The 18,594-nt window shown below is 36.3% G+C and overlaps 1 protein-coding gene across 1 annotated transcript in view; it reads left to right on the top strand.

The window, feature by feature from the left end:
• Positions 1-18,436, top strand: part of LOC128545973 (uncharacterized) — a 42,736-nt gene extending 24,300 nt beyond the window's left edge. The window contains exons 4-6 of the mRNA XM_053532428.1: positions 5,494-5,730; positions 13,686-13,722; positions 16,974-18,436. Coding sequence (XP_053388403.1) covers positions 5,494-5,730; positions 13,686-13,722; positions 16,974-18,436 — 1,737 coding nt within the window. The remainder of the gene's footprint in view (positions 1-5,493; positions 5,731-13,685; positions 13,723-16,973) is intronic.
• The last annotated feature ends 158 nt before the right edge of the window (positions 18,437-18,594 follow it).

Below are 18,594 nucleotides of genomic sequence, written 5' to 3' on the forward strand. Positions count from 1 at the left end.
CGTGGCATTACGTCATGTTTTCGTGCCATGTTGCACATCACTGTTTGATCGTACCGCCTCAGTTCTTAAGTGCTGAGAAGTAGATCTAGTGTTGTAACAATCAATAAAAAAGCTTCTTTTTAATTTGTTAAAGCGAATGTGCAATATCCCGTACAAACTGACAGGTAAACGTGTCAAACTATAATAGCGGATTTCTTACCCCTGTGACCTATTTGCCCTTAAGGAAATTACAAAATGGTTTGAGAAGAATATCTTATTATAAAGTGTCGTGTCAAAAAATACATGTACAAAGATTCATTCAAAACTTATTATAAATACGCAACATTATTTTTGTTTTTTAACCGCATTTTCTATGTACATTCACGAGGTCGCGTAACAGAAATCTGTGCAAAAATCGTTTTACTTCATATTTTTAAATTGATGCTGCCTTTTCAAAAAAATGAATGCGTGACGCGCGTTATTTGTATACGTGTCGATGAACAAAAGTAACAGCGTTGTAAGTTAGGCATTACGATAGGTCGCACATGCTCGTGGAATGGAAAATTACCGGCATTGCGTTTTGATATCTGTACGATTCGCGGGTAAATTCCAGTCAGTGGTAAATAAAAAATATTGTCGTTTACAGCTTTATTTGTTTAAAACATACACGGGTATGATTAATCACTCCATTAGTGACACATTTTCCAGTTAATGTTGCCGTATTGATTCAAAGTAATAACCATTGCTCCTAGAGCAGCCGAAGCATACCGAAACAGATGCCATATACGTATATTCGGATAAACGAATAGCCCGGTTATTCGCATATTTTGCTTTGACAAATTGAGTATGCAAATAAGCGGACTCCACTGTATTATGCAAATGAAAAGGCCAAAGTTTTGGCATTGTCCGTCCTTATGTCCGAAACCATATCTATGTTATGGCATGGAGTATTTAAATAAAACATGATAGAAATGTTTCCTGATTTAGGAAAATGCCACCCTGCAATTTTGGGTCAGATTGCATGAGTAAGACTAGAGTTATGGCTGTTTGTGCATACATTATAAAGGGTTTTATTTGTGTCTGTCCGGAGTCATATCGCTGACATTGATGGAAAGATTTCAATAAAACATGCTAGAAATGTTAAATGCTATAAGATAGTATGACCCTGCAAGTTTCATTTATATTGGTTGAGGAAGACAAGATTTATGTCCCTTTGTACTTCTATACTTAGTTCTTAAATTGTCCATTTTCTGTCTGTCAGAAGTCATATCGCAGACATGGTTTAATGGATGTCAATAAAACATGGTAGAAATGTGAAGTGCTATAGGGAAATGCGGCCCTGCAAGTTTCATTTAGATTGGTTGACGAAGACAAAATTTATTGCCCTTTGAATTATATATATAGAATATATATAGAAAATCGATTACAAACAGTATATATGTACCATATATATATATATACTGTTTGTAATCGATTTTCTGTCCATCTGCAGTCATATTTCACACAAAGTTTAATGGATAACTATAGTACATGTCACAATAATATTTTCTACCTGATCTGAATGAAACATTCAGAATATTTGTCTTTACAATATCTACTTTATGATATCTTGGACAAGTTTGAAAATTTTTAATCAAGATTTAAAAACTAGGTCATTTTTTTGGTAGACAAAACCTTAATATCACACTAGAGGCCACATTTTCTACCTGATTTTACATGAAATATCTTAAGAATATAATTATGTCTTTTATAAAAATGGAGTGTTCAAAACTAGGCCACAGATTAAATAATCAAAACCAGAGTCTCATTTTTGTTAGCTCGACTATTTGAAGAATAGGGGAGCTATCCTTCCCGCCCCGGCGTCAGCGTGAGCATTAGCATGAGCATCACACAAATGTTAAAGTTTGCGTACCACCCCAAATATTTTCAAAGTCCATTGAGATATTGCTTTCATATTTTGCATACTTGTTTACCATCATGACCCCAGTCTGTAAATAGGAGGAGGCAACTCTACCAAGCATTTTGACTGAATTATGGCCCCTTTTCGACTTAGAATCAATGTTAAAGTTTTTGTACCACCCCAAATATTTTCAAAGTCCATTGAGATATTGCTTTCATATTTTGCATACTTGTTTACCATCATGACCCCAGTCGGTTAAAAGGAGGAGGCAACTCTATCAAGAATTTTGACTGAATTTTATGGCCCCTTTTCGACTTAGAATATGCTTATTGTAATGTTAAAGTTTTACTCATTGCTTATTATACCCCAACCAAACATGTTTGTGGGGGTATATAGGAGTCAGTTTTGTCGTGTCCCATCCCGTCCCGTCCCGAAATCTATTATCTCAGTTATTACTAAATGGATTTGATTCAAACTTAAAACAGATGTTCCACCTTATCACCCACATCATGTGACATAAGGTGCCTAACTCTGACACCAAGTTTTCCTGAATTATGTCCCCTTTTACTTAGAATTTAAGGTTAATTTTGATGTATTTTCACTATATCTCAGTTATTACTAAATGGATTTGATTCAAACTTAAAATAGTTGTTCCACCTCATCACCCACATCATGTGACATAAGGTGCTTAACTCTGACATCAATTTTTTATGAATTATGTCCCTTTTTAGCCCACCATCATCAGATGGTGGGCTATTCAAATCACTCTGCGTCCGTGGTCCGTCGTCCTTCCGTCCGTTAACAATTTCTCGTTATCGCATCTCCTCAGAAACTACCGGGGGGATTTTGACCAAACTTTGTCAGAATGATGTATCGGTACCCTAGTTGTGTCCCCCTGAAAATCAGACTGGTTCAACAATTTTTAGTAAGTTATGGCCCTTTGTTTATTTCTATAATTTACATAGATTTATATAGGGAAAAACTTTGAAAATCTTCTTGTCCAAAACCACAGAGCCTAGGGCTTTGATATTTGGTATGAAGCATCATCTAGTGGTCCTCTACCAAGATGATTCAAATTATTTCCTTGGGGTCTAATATGGCCCCGCCCCGGGGGTCACATGGTTTATATAGACTTATATAGGGAAAAACTTTGAAAAACCTCTTGTTCAAAACCACAGGGCCTAGGGCTTTGATATTTTGTATATGACATCATCTAGTGGTCTTCTACTAAGATTGTTCAAATTATCCCCGTAGGGTCAAATATGGCCCCGCCCCGGGGGTCCCATGGTTTACATAGACTTACATAGGGAAAAACGTTGAAAATCTTCTTGTCCAAACCACAAAGCCTAGGGCTTTGGCATTTGTAATGTAGCATCATCTAGTGGTTCTCTACCAAGTTTGTTCAAATTATCCCCCTAGGGTCAAATATGGCCCCGCCCTGGGGGGTCACATGGTTCATATAGACTTATATAGGGAAAGGATTTTAAAATCTTCTTGTCAATAACCTACAACATTCAAATTTGGATCACATGTATAATTTTGGGTAGCAAGATGAACCTTGACATGAGTTGACCTTGATTTTGACATAGTGACCTACTTTCACATTTCTGTAGCTACAACCTTCAAATTTGGACCACGTGCATAGTTTTGTGCACCATGTGCATAGTTTTGTGCACTGAAAAAAACTTTGACCTTGACATTGACCTAGTGACCTACTTTCACATTTTTGAAGGTACAGGCTTCAAATTTGGACCACATGCATAGTTTTGTGTTCCGTATTGGAATTTGACCTTGATTTTGACCTGCTGACCTACTTTCACATTTCTCAAGCTACAGCCTTCAAATTTGGACCACATGTATGCATAGTTTTGTGTATCGAAACAAACTTTGACCTTTACATTGACCTAGTGACCTACTTTCACATTTTTGAAGGTACAGGCTTCAAATTTGGAACACATGCATAGTTCTGTGTTTCGAAATAAAATTTGACCTTGATTTTGACCTAGTGACCTACTTTCACATTTCTCGAGCTACAGCCTTCAAATTTGGACCACTTGCATAGTTTTGTGTACCGAAGTGAACTTTGACCTTAAGATTGACCTAGTGACCTACTTTCACATTTCTGTAGTTACAGGCTTCAAATTTAGACCACATGCATAGGATTGTGTACCGAAACAAACTTTGACCTTGACATTGACCTAGTGACCTACTTTCACATTTTTGAAGGTACAGGCTTTAAATTTGGACCACATGCATAAATTTGTGTTCTGAAGTGTAATTTGACCTTGATTTTGACCTAGTGACCTACTTTCACATTTCGTCCTTGAAATTGATCTAGTGACCTACTTTCACATTTCTCAAGCTACAGCTTTCGAATTTGGACCACATGCACAGTGTTGTTTACGGAAATGAAATTTGACCTTGAGCTAGTCAGTAAGTCTTGAAATTTGGAACACTCAAAAATGGCACATTGGTGGGCGCCAAGATCACTCTGTGATCTCTTGTTTATTTTAAATCTAAGGTTGATTTTGGTGTATTTTCACTATATCTCAGTTATTACAAAATGGATTTGATTCAAACTTAAAATAGATGTTCCACCTCATCACCCACATCATGTGACACAAGGTGCATAACTCTGACACCAATTTTTCATTAATTATGCCCCTTTTTACTTAGAATTTAAGGTTAATTTTGATGTATATTCACTGTATCTCAGTTACTACTGAATGGATTTTATTTAAACTTAAAATAGATGTTCCACCTCATCACCCATATCATGTGACACAAGGTGCATAACTCTGACACCAATTTTTTATGAATTATGTCCCCTTTTACTTAGAATTTAAGGTTAATTTTGATGTATTTTCACTATATCTCATTCTGATTGGCTTAGAGCCAAAGGGAAGTAATCCTTTTTTAACTTTTGTACTGAATTTCTTCCCCTTAAATTCCAGGAATTAGTCTATTTTTAGAAATCCTATTTTTAGATTTTCAATATTTTAGGTATTTTTCTAAAAATTTTATTATCAGTCCTATGTGAAAAGTAAATACATTTTTTCTGTGGTAACATTGGTTGGTAAGACACTTTTTTGTATTCACCTTTAGTGTATTTCTAATATTAGAGATTTTTTATATTTACCTTATCCCTCATCCAGGGCACATAATTATACTAGTATTACTTATATGTGGAAGCACAGGATGAAGTACTCCAAAGACGAGTAAACTTCTTTTTAAGTATTAAGCTTTTTTGACATTTTTATATTATTCTAAGTATTTTTAAGATTACTTATGGTTGCCATTCTTCTGTGACAAGACTGTATGGTTGGGGTACGAGTCACTCCTGTGACAGTTCTAGTAATATACTATCAAGCACTGAGAATAGTCGAGCGCACTGTCCACTGACAACTTTTGTTGTTGATCTAGGTCTGTGCTAAACATGATTGTTACCTTTCACATACAGTGTGTCATGACATATTATTCAAGATCATACAGTCAACAATAGATGACAAGTTAGGGCCATCCTGTCCATCTTGTTTTTAAATATGGAGCAAAAGTTCATATTGCATTTCAAAATCAGAATAAGAGAGACTATTTGTTATTTGTTTTATTTTCAGCAAATTAAACTTCATTTAGAAATGATGGAATCAAGAGTTGTGAATATTTGCAATCCATTCAAGATTTCTCAGTCAGAAATTTTGATCAAGCTTTCACCTTTCAATCTAAACAAGCAGAGTCTTGAAGTTGATCAGATAGATACACTTATTTTCAATGAAAATATGCCATTGATTCGCATATCACAAGGGGAGGACTCTGAAAAAAGTGGTACCAAAAGGAAATCATCCTTCCAGAAGGTAAGAACATTTTCAAATATCATGTTGTCACTACACAATGAGGTTAATCTGCAACTTCTCCATGCTTAATCATGTGGTGTTTGCTTCCATCCAATAACTTTCAGGACTTCTTTTCCAAAAAAGTGGTTAGAATAAAACCAGATTTAGCTGGAATGATACTCAAGTTGTAGGGATACAAATGACAACCATGATACTCCTTGGATAAGGGACTGTTTTTAACTTTATATCATTACAGTTTTAAAAGAAATATTGTAATTTTTACATAGTGTTTTACCTGGTAGAGCCAATGGTAATGATAAAGGTAAATACACATTTCATACAATTTCAACATAATAATCTTAAGAAGTGAACCTGTGAGCAATACATACCTTCAGGGTCTGGTGTCTTAAAATGCTGGAAGATTTTAAGTGAATGTTGAGTGGTTTATAGAAACTGATGTGTCTAGCCTGCCATCCTCCCATGATGCTTGTTAGAATTAGATCTTTGGTCCATAAGTAAAGAGAGCTTTTGAATAAACTACAATAAGGCATGAATGTTCAACATAATATGACAACTGTTGACTACAAAGTCAAGGTTCATGCTTTCTAAGCCAGTGTCAAACTAATAAATCAAAACCTAAACAGTTGTTATTCAACCCTTTCAGGCTACACAACAATAAAAACAATAAAAAAATTGCATTTTGATGTAAGTTGTCAATGGATCCTTTAGTTTTTATTAGCTCACCTGTCACATAGTGACAAGGTGAGATTTTGTGATCACCCTTCTTCCGTCGCCAGTCAGTCAACAATTTCTTGTCTGCACGATAGAGGTTTCATTTATGATTTTATTTTAACCAAACTTGCACACAACTTGTATCAGCATAAGATCTTGGTTCCTTTCTTGAACTGGCCAGATCCCATTATGGATTCTAGAGTTATGGCCCCTGAAAGGGCCAAAATTAGCTATTTTGACCTTGTCTGCACAATAGCAGCTTCATTTATGATTTGATTTTTACCAAACTTGCACATAACTTGTATCACCATAAGATCTTGGTTCCTTTATTGAACTGGCCAGATTCCATTATGGGTTCCAGAGTTATGGCCGCTGAAAGGGCCAAAATTAGCTATTTTGACCTTGTCTGCACAATAGCATCTTCATTTATGATTTTGTTTTAACCAAACTTGCACACAACTTGTATCACCATAAGATCTTGGTTCCTTTCTTGAACTGGCCAGATCCCATAATGGGTTCCAGAGTTATGGCCCCTGAAAGGGCCAATATTAGTTATTTTGACCTTGTCTGCACAATAGCAGCTTCATTTATTATTTGATTTTAACCAAACTTGCACAAAACTTGAATCACCTTAAGATCATGGTTCCTTTCTTGAACTGGCCAGATCCCTTAATGGGTTCCAGAGTTATGGCCCCTTAAAGGTCCAAAATTTGCTATTTTGGCTTTTGCAGCCATATAGAGACTTCATTTATGGTTTGATTTGATACAAACTTCCAAAATAACTTCAACAACAATAAATCTTGGATTCCATGACGAATCTGTCAGATCCAATTGTAGGTTCCAGAGTTATTTTATATCTTATTACCTCCCCTGATTGTAATCAAAATGGACTTATATCAGTAAGTACTTATAGGACTTATTTGAAATTTCATTATTGTCTTTAGTTGGACTGAGACAATCAGGGTAGATAACTATGGACTGATTTTATGTCAAATTACCTTCCTTTATTTCAAATTAAAATGGGCATATCTCCGTAACTAATGAAGATACTGATCTGAAATTTCATTTATGTGAACAGATGGACTTGGACAATCAGTGAAGATACATATTGACTGAATTTATGACAAATTACCTCCCTTTATTTTTTATCTCAATGAATACACCTTAGCAGCTTCTAATGAGATTTGTTTGAAACATTATTTATGTCTTCCATGGTAAGAAATAGTCATATTAGATAACCATTGATTGAACATTTATCAATATGAATATGTTACTAATATATTGTTGTATAGGCTTGTACTTTGTATCTTCTACATGCATATACCAATGCATGATTACCTCCCCTGATTTTAATAAAAATGGATTTATCTCTGTAAATATTTATAGAACTCATTTGAAATTTCATTATTGTCTTTAGTTGGACTGAGGCAATCAGGGTAGATAGCTATGGACTGATTTTATGTCAAATTACCTCCCTTTGTTTCAAATTAAAATGGGTGTATCTCAGTAACCAATGAAGATACTGATTCGAAATGTCATTTGTGCCATCAGATGGACTCGGACAATCAGGATAGATAACTTTTGACTGAATTTATGACAAATTACCTCCCTTTATTTTATGTAAACGCATATATATCAGTAGCATCTAATGCGATCGGTTTTAAATGTTATTTAGGTCTTCCAGGGTAAGGAATAGTCATGTTAGTACAAAAATGCAGCATTTGAGCCTAGGACCCTCAAACTTGGTATGGAAATTGGCCCTGACTAGGTCAAAAGGGACTGTTACAAGAAAATGTTTTTCCTGATGATATTTAATGTGTATGCCTATGTGCTCTATGTCAAAACTTGATCATATCATTTTGAGCAATGGTACTCAGGTGAGCGATACAGGGCCATCATGGCCCTCTTGTCTAATTTTTAGCTCACCTGAGCCAAAGGCTCATGGTGAGCCTTTGTGACCGCTCAGTGTCCATCGTGTGTCGTCAGTCGTCCGTCTGTCAACATTTTCTAAAAAAATCTTCTTCTTGAAAACCAATGGGCAGAATTACACCAAACTTCACAAAAAAAAAAAAAATTGGCATATTAGATAACCCTTGATTGAACATTTATCGATATGAATACTTTGCTTATATATTGTTGTATAGGCTTATTATTATTATTATTCCCTGAAGAAGGCATGTAGCTGAAACGTTGGAACTATAGTAAATTTTGAAATTGACAGCGTGTTTGGTCTTTATCTAATTCATTATTACCAAACTTCACAGGAATGATTCTTGGGTGGTTCCCTTTCAAAATTGTTCAAAGAATTTAATTCCATGCAGAACTCTGGTTGCCATGGCAACCGAAAGGAAAAACTTTTAAAATCTTCTACTCAAAAACCACAAGGCATAGATCCTTGATATTTGGCATGTGACATCATCTAATGGTCTTCTACCAAAATTGTTCAAATTATTGCCCTGGGATGAAAAGAGGCCCTGCCCCGGGGGGTCTCAAGTTTTACATAGACTTATATAGGAAAAAACTTTAAAAATCTTCTTATCTGAAACTGCAAGACCTAGGCCTTTGATATTTATGCCCCCCTTTGAAAAAGGAGGGGTATATTGTTTTGCAGATGTCGGTCGGTCTGTCAGTCGGTCGGTCGGTCGTAATGTAGACCTATCCGTTTCCGGATGATAACTCAAGAACGCTTGGGCCTAGGATCATGAAAGTTGATAGGGAGGTTGGTCATCACCAGTAGATGACCCCTATTGATTTTGAGGTATGTATGTCAAAGGTCAAGGTCACAGTGACCCTGAATAGTAAAACGGTTTCCGGATGATAACTCAAGAACGCTTGGGCCTAGGATCATGAAAGTTGATAGGGAGGTTGGTCATGACCAGCAGATGACCCCTACTGATTTTGAGGTCAGTATGTTAAAGGTCAAGGTCACAGTGACCCTGAACAGTAAAACAGTTTCTGGATGATCACTCAAGAACGCTTAGGCCTAGGATCACGAAAGTTGATAGGGAGGTTGGTCATGACCAGCAGGTGACCCCTATTGATTTTGAGGTCAGTATGTCAAAGGTCAAGGTCACAGTGACCAGGAACAGTAAAATGGTTTCCAGGCAATAACTCAAGAACGCTTGGGCCTAGTGTCAGGAAAATTGATAGTTAGGTTGGCCATGACCAGCAGATGACCCCTATTGATTTTGAGGTCAGTATGTTAAAGGTCAAGGTCACAGTGACCCTGAACAGTAAAACAGTTTCCGGATGATAACTCAAGAACGCTTAGGCCTAGGATCGCGAAAGTTGATAGGGAGGTTGGTCATGACCAGCTGGTGACCCCTATTGATTTTGAGGTCATTAGGTCAAAGGTCAAGGTCACATTGGCCAGGAACAGTTAAATGGTTTCTGATCTTCTTGTCCAAAACCATAGGGCCTAGGGCTTTGATATTTGGTATGTAGCAAAATCTAGTGGTCCTCTACCAAGATTGTACAGATTATTTCCCTGGGGCCAAATATGGCCCCACCCCTAGGGTCACATGGTTTATATAGCCTTATATAGGAAAAAACTTTGAAAAACCTCTTGTCCAAAACCACAGGGCCTAGGGCTTTGATATTTTGTATATGACATCATCTAGTGATCCTCTACTAAGATTATTCAAATTATTCCCCAAGGGTCAAATATGGCTCCGCCCTGTGGGTCACATGGTTTACATATACTTATTTACAGTGTGCATATAATTTCTGTTCCTTGTGCAATTACTAAATGCATCAAGGGGGGCATTTCGTGTTCGACGAGCTCTTGTTTGTATGTAGCATTGCCTTGTGGTCCTCTATGAAGATTGTTCAAATTGTGCCCCTGGGGTGAAAAGAGAAACTGCAAGGCCTAGGCTTTTGATATTTGGTGTGTTGCATTGCCTAGTGGACCTCTAACAAGATTATTCAAATTATGCCCTGGAGGTGAAAAGAGGTCCCACCCTGGGGGTCACTTGTTATATGAGTTGTATAGGAAAAAATACTTTAAAAATTATCAGACCATATTTCCTAGACTGTTTAATTATATTTACCTGATGTACCCAAGTGATTATGGGTCACTTCACTGTGACCTTGACCTAATGACCTACTTTCTTGTTTTTTAAGATACAGCCTTGAAATTTGGATGACATGTATAGTTTTGCATACCGATCTTAAAAACTGACTTTCAGTGACCATGAATATGACCTACTGACCTACTTTCGTAATATCTTAGCATCAGTTTGCCATTTGAAACATGTGGCTCATATTACTCAGGTGAGCGATTCAGGGTCATCATGACACTCTTGTTAGAAAATCTTGGCAAGCATAAAAACCATTCGATAAAAATGGTCTAATTATTTTGCACAGTGAATTTTAAAAAATGCAAGATGATTCAAGGTATTTTTATGCCCCCCGAAGGGAGGCATATTAGTTTTCAACTGTCCGTTTGTTCGTTGTTCGGTCGTGCGTTAGTCACAGCGTTAACTTTTTGCATGAAGGCACTTAACTCGCGAACCACCGCACCAAGGACCTTCAAACTTCACATCGAGTACACAACCCCTACTGACTTTGGGGTCAAAGGTCAAGGTCACAGGGGCCAACGTTAACTTTTTGCATGAAGGCACTTTACTCGCGAACCACTGCACCCAGGACCTTCAAACTTCACATGCTGATAGTACTCATTGAGTACACAGCCCCTACTGACTTTGGGGTCACCAGGTCAAAGGTCAAGGTCACAGGGGCCAGTGTTAACTTTTTGCATGAAGGCACTTTACTTGCGAACCACTGCACCCAGGGCCTTCAAACTTCATATGCTAATAGTACTTATTGAGTACACGACCCCTATTGACTTTGGGGTCACCATGTCAAAGGTCAAGGTCACCAGATCAAAGGTCAAGGCGCTGCGGGGGCATTTGTCACCATTAGTGACAGCTCTTGTTAAAATCTAAAAGGTTCCTACTGCCACCCATACATACATATAGAATTATACATAATATAAGGATCTAGATAGTTAAAGAAGTTCACAAAAAACATGTAACAAGTCAAGAATCAAACATTTGTGGGACTCTTTAGTGTACAGTCCATTATTCTCATTTTGAAATGTATGACACAAATATTCAATTCACAATATTATGCTAAAATGTGTTGCTACCTTGGTTCCAAGGTCAATGGTTTGTGGGGTGCATTTCTTGTTCCTATCCATTTAAGAAGTTTTAGCTCACCTGGGCTGTTAGTGTGTAGGTAGATCATCCTGGCATCCTTTTTGAACATTTTTACTGGAACTACTGGTTAGAATTAATCAAACTTTGTCTGTAGCACCCTGGCATGTATCTCTCTCCAGTTTTTTGCACTGGCTTTACGGTATGAATTTAGCACATTTACACAACTTTATCTCATTAACATCATGATGGATCATCACCAAACTTAATCTGAAGCATCTTTGTATAGACATCTTTTAATTCTTCTTTATTGGTTATAATTGGCACCAGAGCTATGAAAACACACAAAAAAAAACAAACCTTAAAGGCCTTTGTGCCATGAACTGCTTGATGGATCATCATACGACTTTGACCCCTATATCCTTGCATGGACCTGTAAATTTTTAGCGGCTGTCAGAGCTTAAATTGAAAACCTTTTTAAATGATTTCCTCTCAGGAACTGCTTTATGGACTCGGTCAGAAGCAGTGTGAAAAGGTCAAGGTCCTCTTCAGATATGTGACTTACATAATGGTGACTACAGAACTGCCACATGGGGATTAAAATAACTCTTTTGAAAGTGTACAGATATTAACTAAGGTTTAATTTTCAAGTCAGATATGTATCTCTGTGTATGCAGTACTACTTACAAACAGCTTTAATCTCTTGAGTGTAACTGAAGTTTGAAGTACACCCCATCCCCCCCCCCCATTTTTTTTTGGGGGGTGGGGGCGGGTCACTTGGAGTTGCCTTTCAAGCAAACAAGAGGACATTTCTTGGGTACCAAGGACAATATATAACGGTAAATTCTATTCATTTTGTGCTGTTTATTGGGTACTTAAAGTTGCTTGATATGTACTTTGTAGCAAAAGAAATACTTCCTAATCCATTCGTGCTAATGTCCATTAGTTTGTCCAAATTTGTCGCACATATCTCAAAAAAGTATTTGACTCTAAGTCGACAAACCTTACAGGATTGTCATCATTCAGCATGTGAAGTTGTGCACCTGGCCCCAATTTCACGAAAAAACTTAAGTAATTGCTTAGCTAAGTCTGTTATTTGAAATGCTTATTTTTGCCCTTTATGCTCTTCAATGTTGACTTTTTCATCTATATCAGACCCGTACATGACTATTCCATAGATCAAAACACAACAATTCTGAATTTTACAGAAAATGAAGTATAAAAATATGAAATATACTTAAGCAAATACTTAAGTTCGTTATCTCGTGCTTAATTAGAAATATTAAATTTGCGTGACTGAAATAAGTACTGCAGGCAAATACATAGTTTGATTTAGCTATAAATACACTGGTATAGAAAAAATCAACATTAAATAACAATAGCTTAAGCAATATCATGATTTTGAAATAACAGACTTAACTGGTGTTTTAATTGGGATATCGCACAGCCAGCGTAATGGCACTTGACTTAAAAAAATATGCATAAAAGGGCCTCAAAGCTTATGTCACTTGTAACTAAAAAAGTATTTGACCAAGGATGGAACATTACAGGAATATTTCTTGGTATGTGAAATTGTGCACTTGAGTTTTACTTTGAATTTTACTGTGCAAGTCCAGAATTATAGCCCTTGACTTTAGTATAAAATATGCATTAAGGGCATAAAAGTTTATGTCCCATGTATCTCAAAAAGTATTTGACTTTGAGTTAAAACACATAAGTAAAACATGTGAAGTTGTGCCCTTGTTTGAGATTTCACTCAGCATTACCAGAGTTATGGTTCTTGTTAAAAATACATATAAAGTGTTTAAAAGTTTATGTTGCATATATCTTTAAAATGAATTCTCCTTGAATCATGAAACCATATACAGTGAAAGGAAGTGGGGGCCAATGTAAAACATATTTTGTTTCTTGCATGTGATATTGACACATTGTCAGGATTTGATGGTTAAATGTAAGTGTTCTAGAGATTTGTTACAAAACCATTTGTAGAACTTTATCAGATAGAAATGTCTTTCTCAAATACATTCCATGTTTATTATTGTTATTACAGAAATGGCAATCTAATATATTAAGAACTTTACTTTTCAGGTAATTGTTAAAAGGAAAAGAATTTTTGGCATAACAGGTGCGCAAGGTTTTACTTTATTCGTTACATTACGAAGTGTTTAAATAACAGTTTTTCACAGGAAACAGGTACAATTTGAAGTGGTTAGAACATAAAAATTCTGAAATCTGTATATGCTGTGCACTCAGTGTGTGAATAACTGTTTATATTGTCTTTGCATTTGTCAGGAATCATTATGACCAATTTTTATGTACACAAATAATAGTACTTGTTCCGATGTATTGACACATTTCACATGATTGCATCACAAGTATAAAACCTCCTTCTGTGTAAAAATAGATACAGATGCACAAATAAATATAAATGGGAATGGACTGAAACTTAACACACTTGCCCACTGTGATGAGCTGACATGCGCCATACAGGTTCCATAACTTTGATTTGCATTTTTACAAAATTGTACCCCTTTTTCCACTTTTATATCCATTCAGTTGACAAGGCTGTTTAATAGTGAGTCGAGCGTTGCTGGCCTCCGACAGCTCTTGTTATGCTAGTTTGTCTTAAAACTACTGCCAGGTTAACTATATAGATTCTTTTTAGCTCACAGCATTTTGTGAAAATTTCAAAGAGTCACAACAATTTCCTCACAAATACACTGAATAGAAACTGGGCAAGATGCATGTTTTTCATGATAAAATACTGCTCTTGTCTTCAATGTCCTTCAAAATTGGAAACCTAGTTTTTACTCTGGCTTATGTACTTATGCTAGTGATCAATGAAACACATAAAATCAGTTTACAGATGGCTCTTGATAAACTTTTTAGCTCATCTGAGTAGGAATGAAGTGATCAGAGTGAGGTATTGTGATCACTTACCATCCATCAACATTTTCCTTCAGACAACATCTCTGAAATCGTTAGTGGAAGGTGATGAAAGTCTGCCTGGATGCTTCTTTCATTGTCCTCTACCAAAGTTATTCAAAGAGTTCCATTCCAAACAGAATTTTTGTTGCCATGGCAACCATAAGCAAAAACTTTTAAGAATCTTCTACTCCAAAATTGCAAGGCCCAGAGCTTAAATTTTTTAGCTCACCTGTCAGATAGTGACTGGGTGAGCTTTTATGATCGCCCTTCGTCTGTCCGTCCACAATTTCCTGGTGAACACGATAGAGACCACATTTTACAACCAACTTTAATCAAACTTGCACACAACTTATATTGGCATAATATCTCGGGTCCTTTCGAAAACTGGCCAGATCCCATCCAGGGTTCCAGAGTTATGGCCCCTTAAAGGGCCAAAATTTGCTATTTTTGGCTTGTGAACACGATAGAGACAACATTTTGCAATCAACTTTAATCAAGCTTGCACACAACTTGTATTGGCATAATATCTCGGTTCCATTCGAAAACTGGCCAGATCCCTTCATGGGTTCCAGAATTATGGCCCCTTCAAGGTCCAAAATTTGCTAATTTGACTTTTGCAGCCATATAGGGACTTCATTTATGGTTCGATTTGATACAAACTTGCAAAATATCTTCAACAACAATAAATCTTGGATTCCCAGATGAATCTGTCAGAACCAATCATAGGTTCCGGAGTTATTTTATATCTGATTACCTCCCCTGATTTTAATCAAAATGGATTTATACTAGTAAGAGCTTATAGGACTCATTTGAAATTTCATTACAGTGGAGTCCCCTTATTTGCATACCCAATTTGTCAAAGCAAAATATGCGCATAACCGGGCAATTCGTTTATCCGAATACACGTATATTGCATCTGTTTCGGTATGCTTCGGCTGCTCTAGGAGCAATGGTTATTACTTTGAATCAATACGGCAACATTAATTGGAAAATGTGTCACTAATGGAGTGATTAATCATACCTGTGTATGTTTTAAACAAATAAAGCTGTAAACGACAATACTGTTGAAGTATTTTCGATGAATTGATAGCAAAAATACTGTCCTAATTATAAGAAGGAAGAAGAACGTCATCAGCAGTGTAGCATAAGAACTGCTACAAGTGTGAGAATCACGTTGACGAATTTGTCACGCACCGATTGTCACCTGGGCAACGTATAACAGCTGATCGGCTAGAGTAATTCACAGTAAATTGTCGGTGTCTTTTGATCATTTTTATCGCTGTTTGCGACCAAATTAGTGGACTTTTAGCCAAATGTTTTATGCAATTAAGCGGGATGGATTAAAAATTCAATGCAATTATGCGAAAAACTTTAAAGGTAATTATATAGGGATCAATCGGTGCTTCAAGTTCGTATGCGAATATCCGGGATATGCAATTAACCGATATGCAATTAAGTGGAATGTACTGTATTGTTATTAGTTGGACTGAGACAATCAGGGAAGATAACTATGGACTGGCTTTATGTCAGATTACCTCCCTTTGTTTCAAATTAAAATGGGTATATCTCCGTAACTAATGAAGATACTGATCTGAAATTTCATTTATGCCATCAGATTGACTTGGACAATCAGGGTAGGTAACTTTGTCCTGAATTTATGACAAATTACCTCCATTTATTTTATGTAAATGAATATACCTCAGCAGCATCAAATGAGATTGGTTTTAAATGTTATTTAAGTCTTCCAGGGTAAGAAATTAAAAAATAGTCATGCTAGTACAAAAATGCAGCATTTGAGCCTAGGACCCTCAAACTTGATATGGAGATTAGCCCTGACTATAGTATGTGACCCATAGGTCAAAAGGGACAGTTACAAGAAAATATTTATCCTGATGATATTTAATGTGTATGCCCATGTGATCTATGTCAAACCTTGATCTTATCATTAAGAGCAATGGTACTCAGGTGAGCGATATAGGGCCATCATAGCCCTCTTGTTTAAATATTTGGTTTGTAGCATTGTGTAGTGGTCCTTTACCTAGTTTGTTCAAATCATTCTTCTGTGATTAAAATTTGCCCTGCCCTGGGGTTCACATGTTTTACATTGACTTATCTAGGAAAAACTTTAAAAAGTCTTCATGTCTAAAACCTCGAGGCTTGGAGCTAAGATATTTGGCTTGAAACATTGTGTAGTGGTCCTATGCCAAGTTTGTTCAAATCATACCCATGGCAAATTTGCCCCACCCATGGGGTCAGTTGTCTTCTTGTCTAAAATAGTCGAGGCCGAAAGCTTAAATATTTGACATATAGTATTGTGTTGAGGTCCTCTACTAAGAAATTATATGCCCATTTGAGTCAGGTGAGCGATATAGGGTTATCATGGCCATCTTGTATGCCACCAGTCCTGTGAATCTTAAAAAAAAAAATCTATATTTACTACTTTTTCAGAAAAGAAGTTTTCTGAAATATCACTCCTAAGACAGAAAAAGATAACAACAGTTGCAAAGTTCTTATTAGAGCTTTTTACATTGTTGAGAAGAAAAGATTATAAAGAAATTAATCTAAATGAATACATCATAACTGATGAATACAAAGAAGGCACCACTAAAGAGGATCTTACTGAACTTGAACTCTGTCAACGTGAAACATCCAAATCGGTTCACAATGACATTACAGTGCATGAAGTTGGTACAACAAGATCCGCAAAAATGTCACCAATAAAAGATATGAAAATTAATCAAATGTCACGGAAAAAAAGAAAACCGTTTGGTGGTGATGAACATATCATTACATTAACAGGCATGGACGAAGTTGTTTGTGAAATACCTGAAGTTACATTTAAAAGACCAGGTAATAGCCTGCCATTCAATGATGTCGTTGAATCACAAGAACTAAGTAAATTAGATAGTCTTGAACATAAAAACACAAGTGGTGTTGAAAACATGACAGCACTTGACCGTGTCAATGAAATGAAAGCAAAATTAAAATATCGACACATAAGAATGGAAGTTTACCCAGACAGACAGGCAAATCAGTCTTATACTTCCTCTGTTAATGAAACAACAGATGATGAAAATGATGGAGAATTTCAGGACTTGAAATATAAAGTGGTGTGTGGGTCAAATGTTCCAAAAGCTGATGGAAAATGTGATGAATCAACATTCAAAAGGTTAACGAAAAGTCTTGCTTCTGAATCGCACGAGAATGATCTATTAGAAGTCCTCAGAAGTGTAACACGGCTTACTTCAGAAGAAATGCCTTCACCAAGGATTGATCAGGTTTTCCTCGAAACAAGTGTCTACTTTGTTACTGAATTTGAACCATTGATGGATATTATTAACCTGATTGCAGATGGTAACCCTCCAACACCACATGTATCAATGAGGTATGAACTATTAAGGTTCTGCACTTTGAGAAGTTATCCAAAGGAAAACAAACCATACCTGATCAAGCTAGCAGAAGCAGGATTCTATTATGCCTCAGATGGCGATGGTGTCGTCTGCTACTGCTGTGGTGTCAGGCGTTACAACTGGGTGGCAGAAGATAATCCAATGAAAATTCACCAGAGGATAAATCCAAACTGTAAATTCCTGAGAAAAAATGATGAAGTCAATGTTCCAGTCCAGTACTTTGGGCCATTCAGCAGGGCCTTGATGGCTATCATGGATATACCAGAACCAAGGGAAAGACCAGAACAGAGTGAAGATGTAAACAATGACTGGGCACCAGAAAGAGCTCCAGAAAGAAGTCCAGCTCCTGCACAGCAAAATAGAACTAATGAAGCTGCATCAAATTCTCTTGGTAAGAAAATAATGGTTTTACTTTTTTTTTTGTTGTATAGCGTATTAACATATTATAAGACTAGTATATCAAAAGAATCAAGTCTCAAGAAATTTTCAGCAACCAGTTAGAAATGGAGTTAAGGTATTTTCATCAATACACTTTATCCATTTAGATGAATAAGTTTAAACAGTTACTTAGAAAAGTTATACGTTTATTTTTTATAAGTTTTTTTCTCAACCATGAATTCAGTTAAGGATACTTATTAAAAAAAACATGTATGTTGATT

The sequence above is a fragment of the Mercenaria mercenaria genome, unplaced genomic scaffold (genome assembly GCF_021730395.1).
Source record: "Mercenaria mercenaria strain notata unplaced genomic scaffold, MADL_Memer_1 contig_124, whole genome shotgun sequence".
Taxonomy (NCBI): Eukaryota; Metazoa; Mollusca; class Bivalvia; order Venerida; family Veneridae; genus Mercenaria; species Mercenaria mercenaria.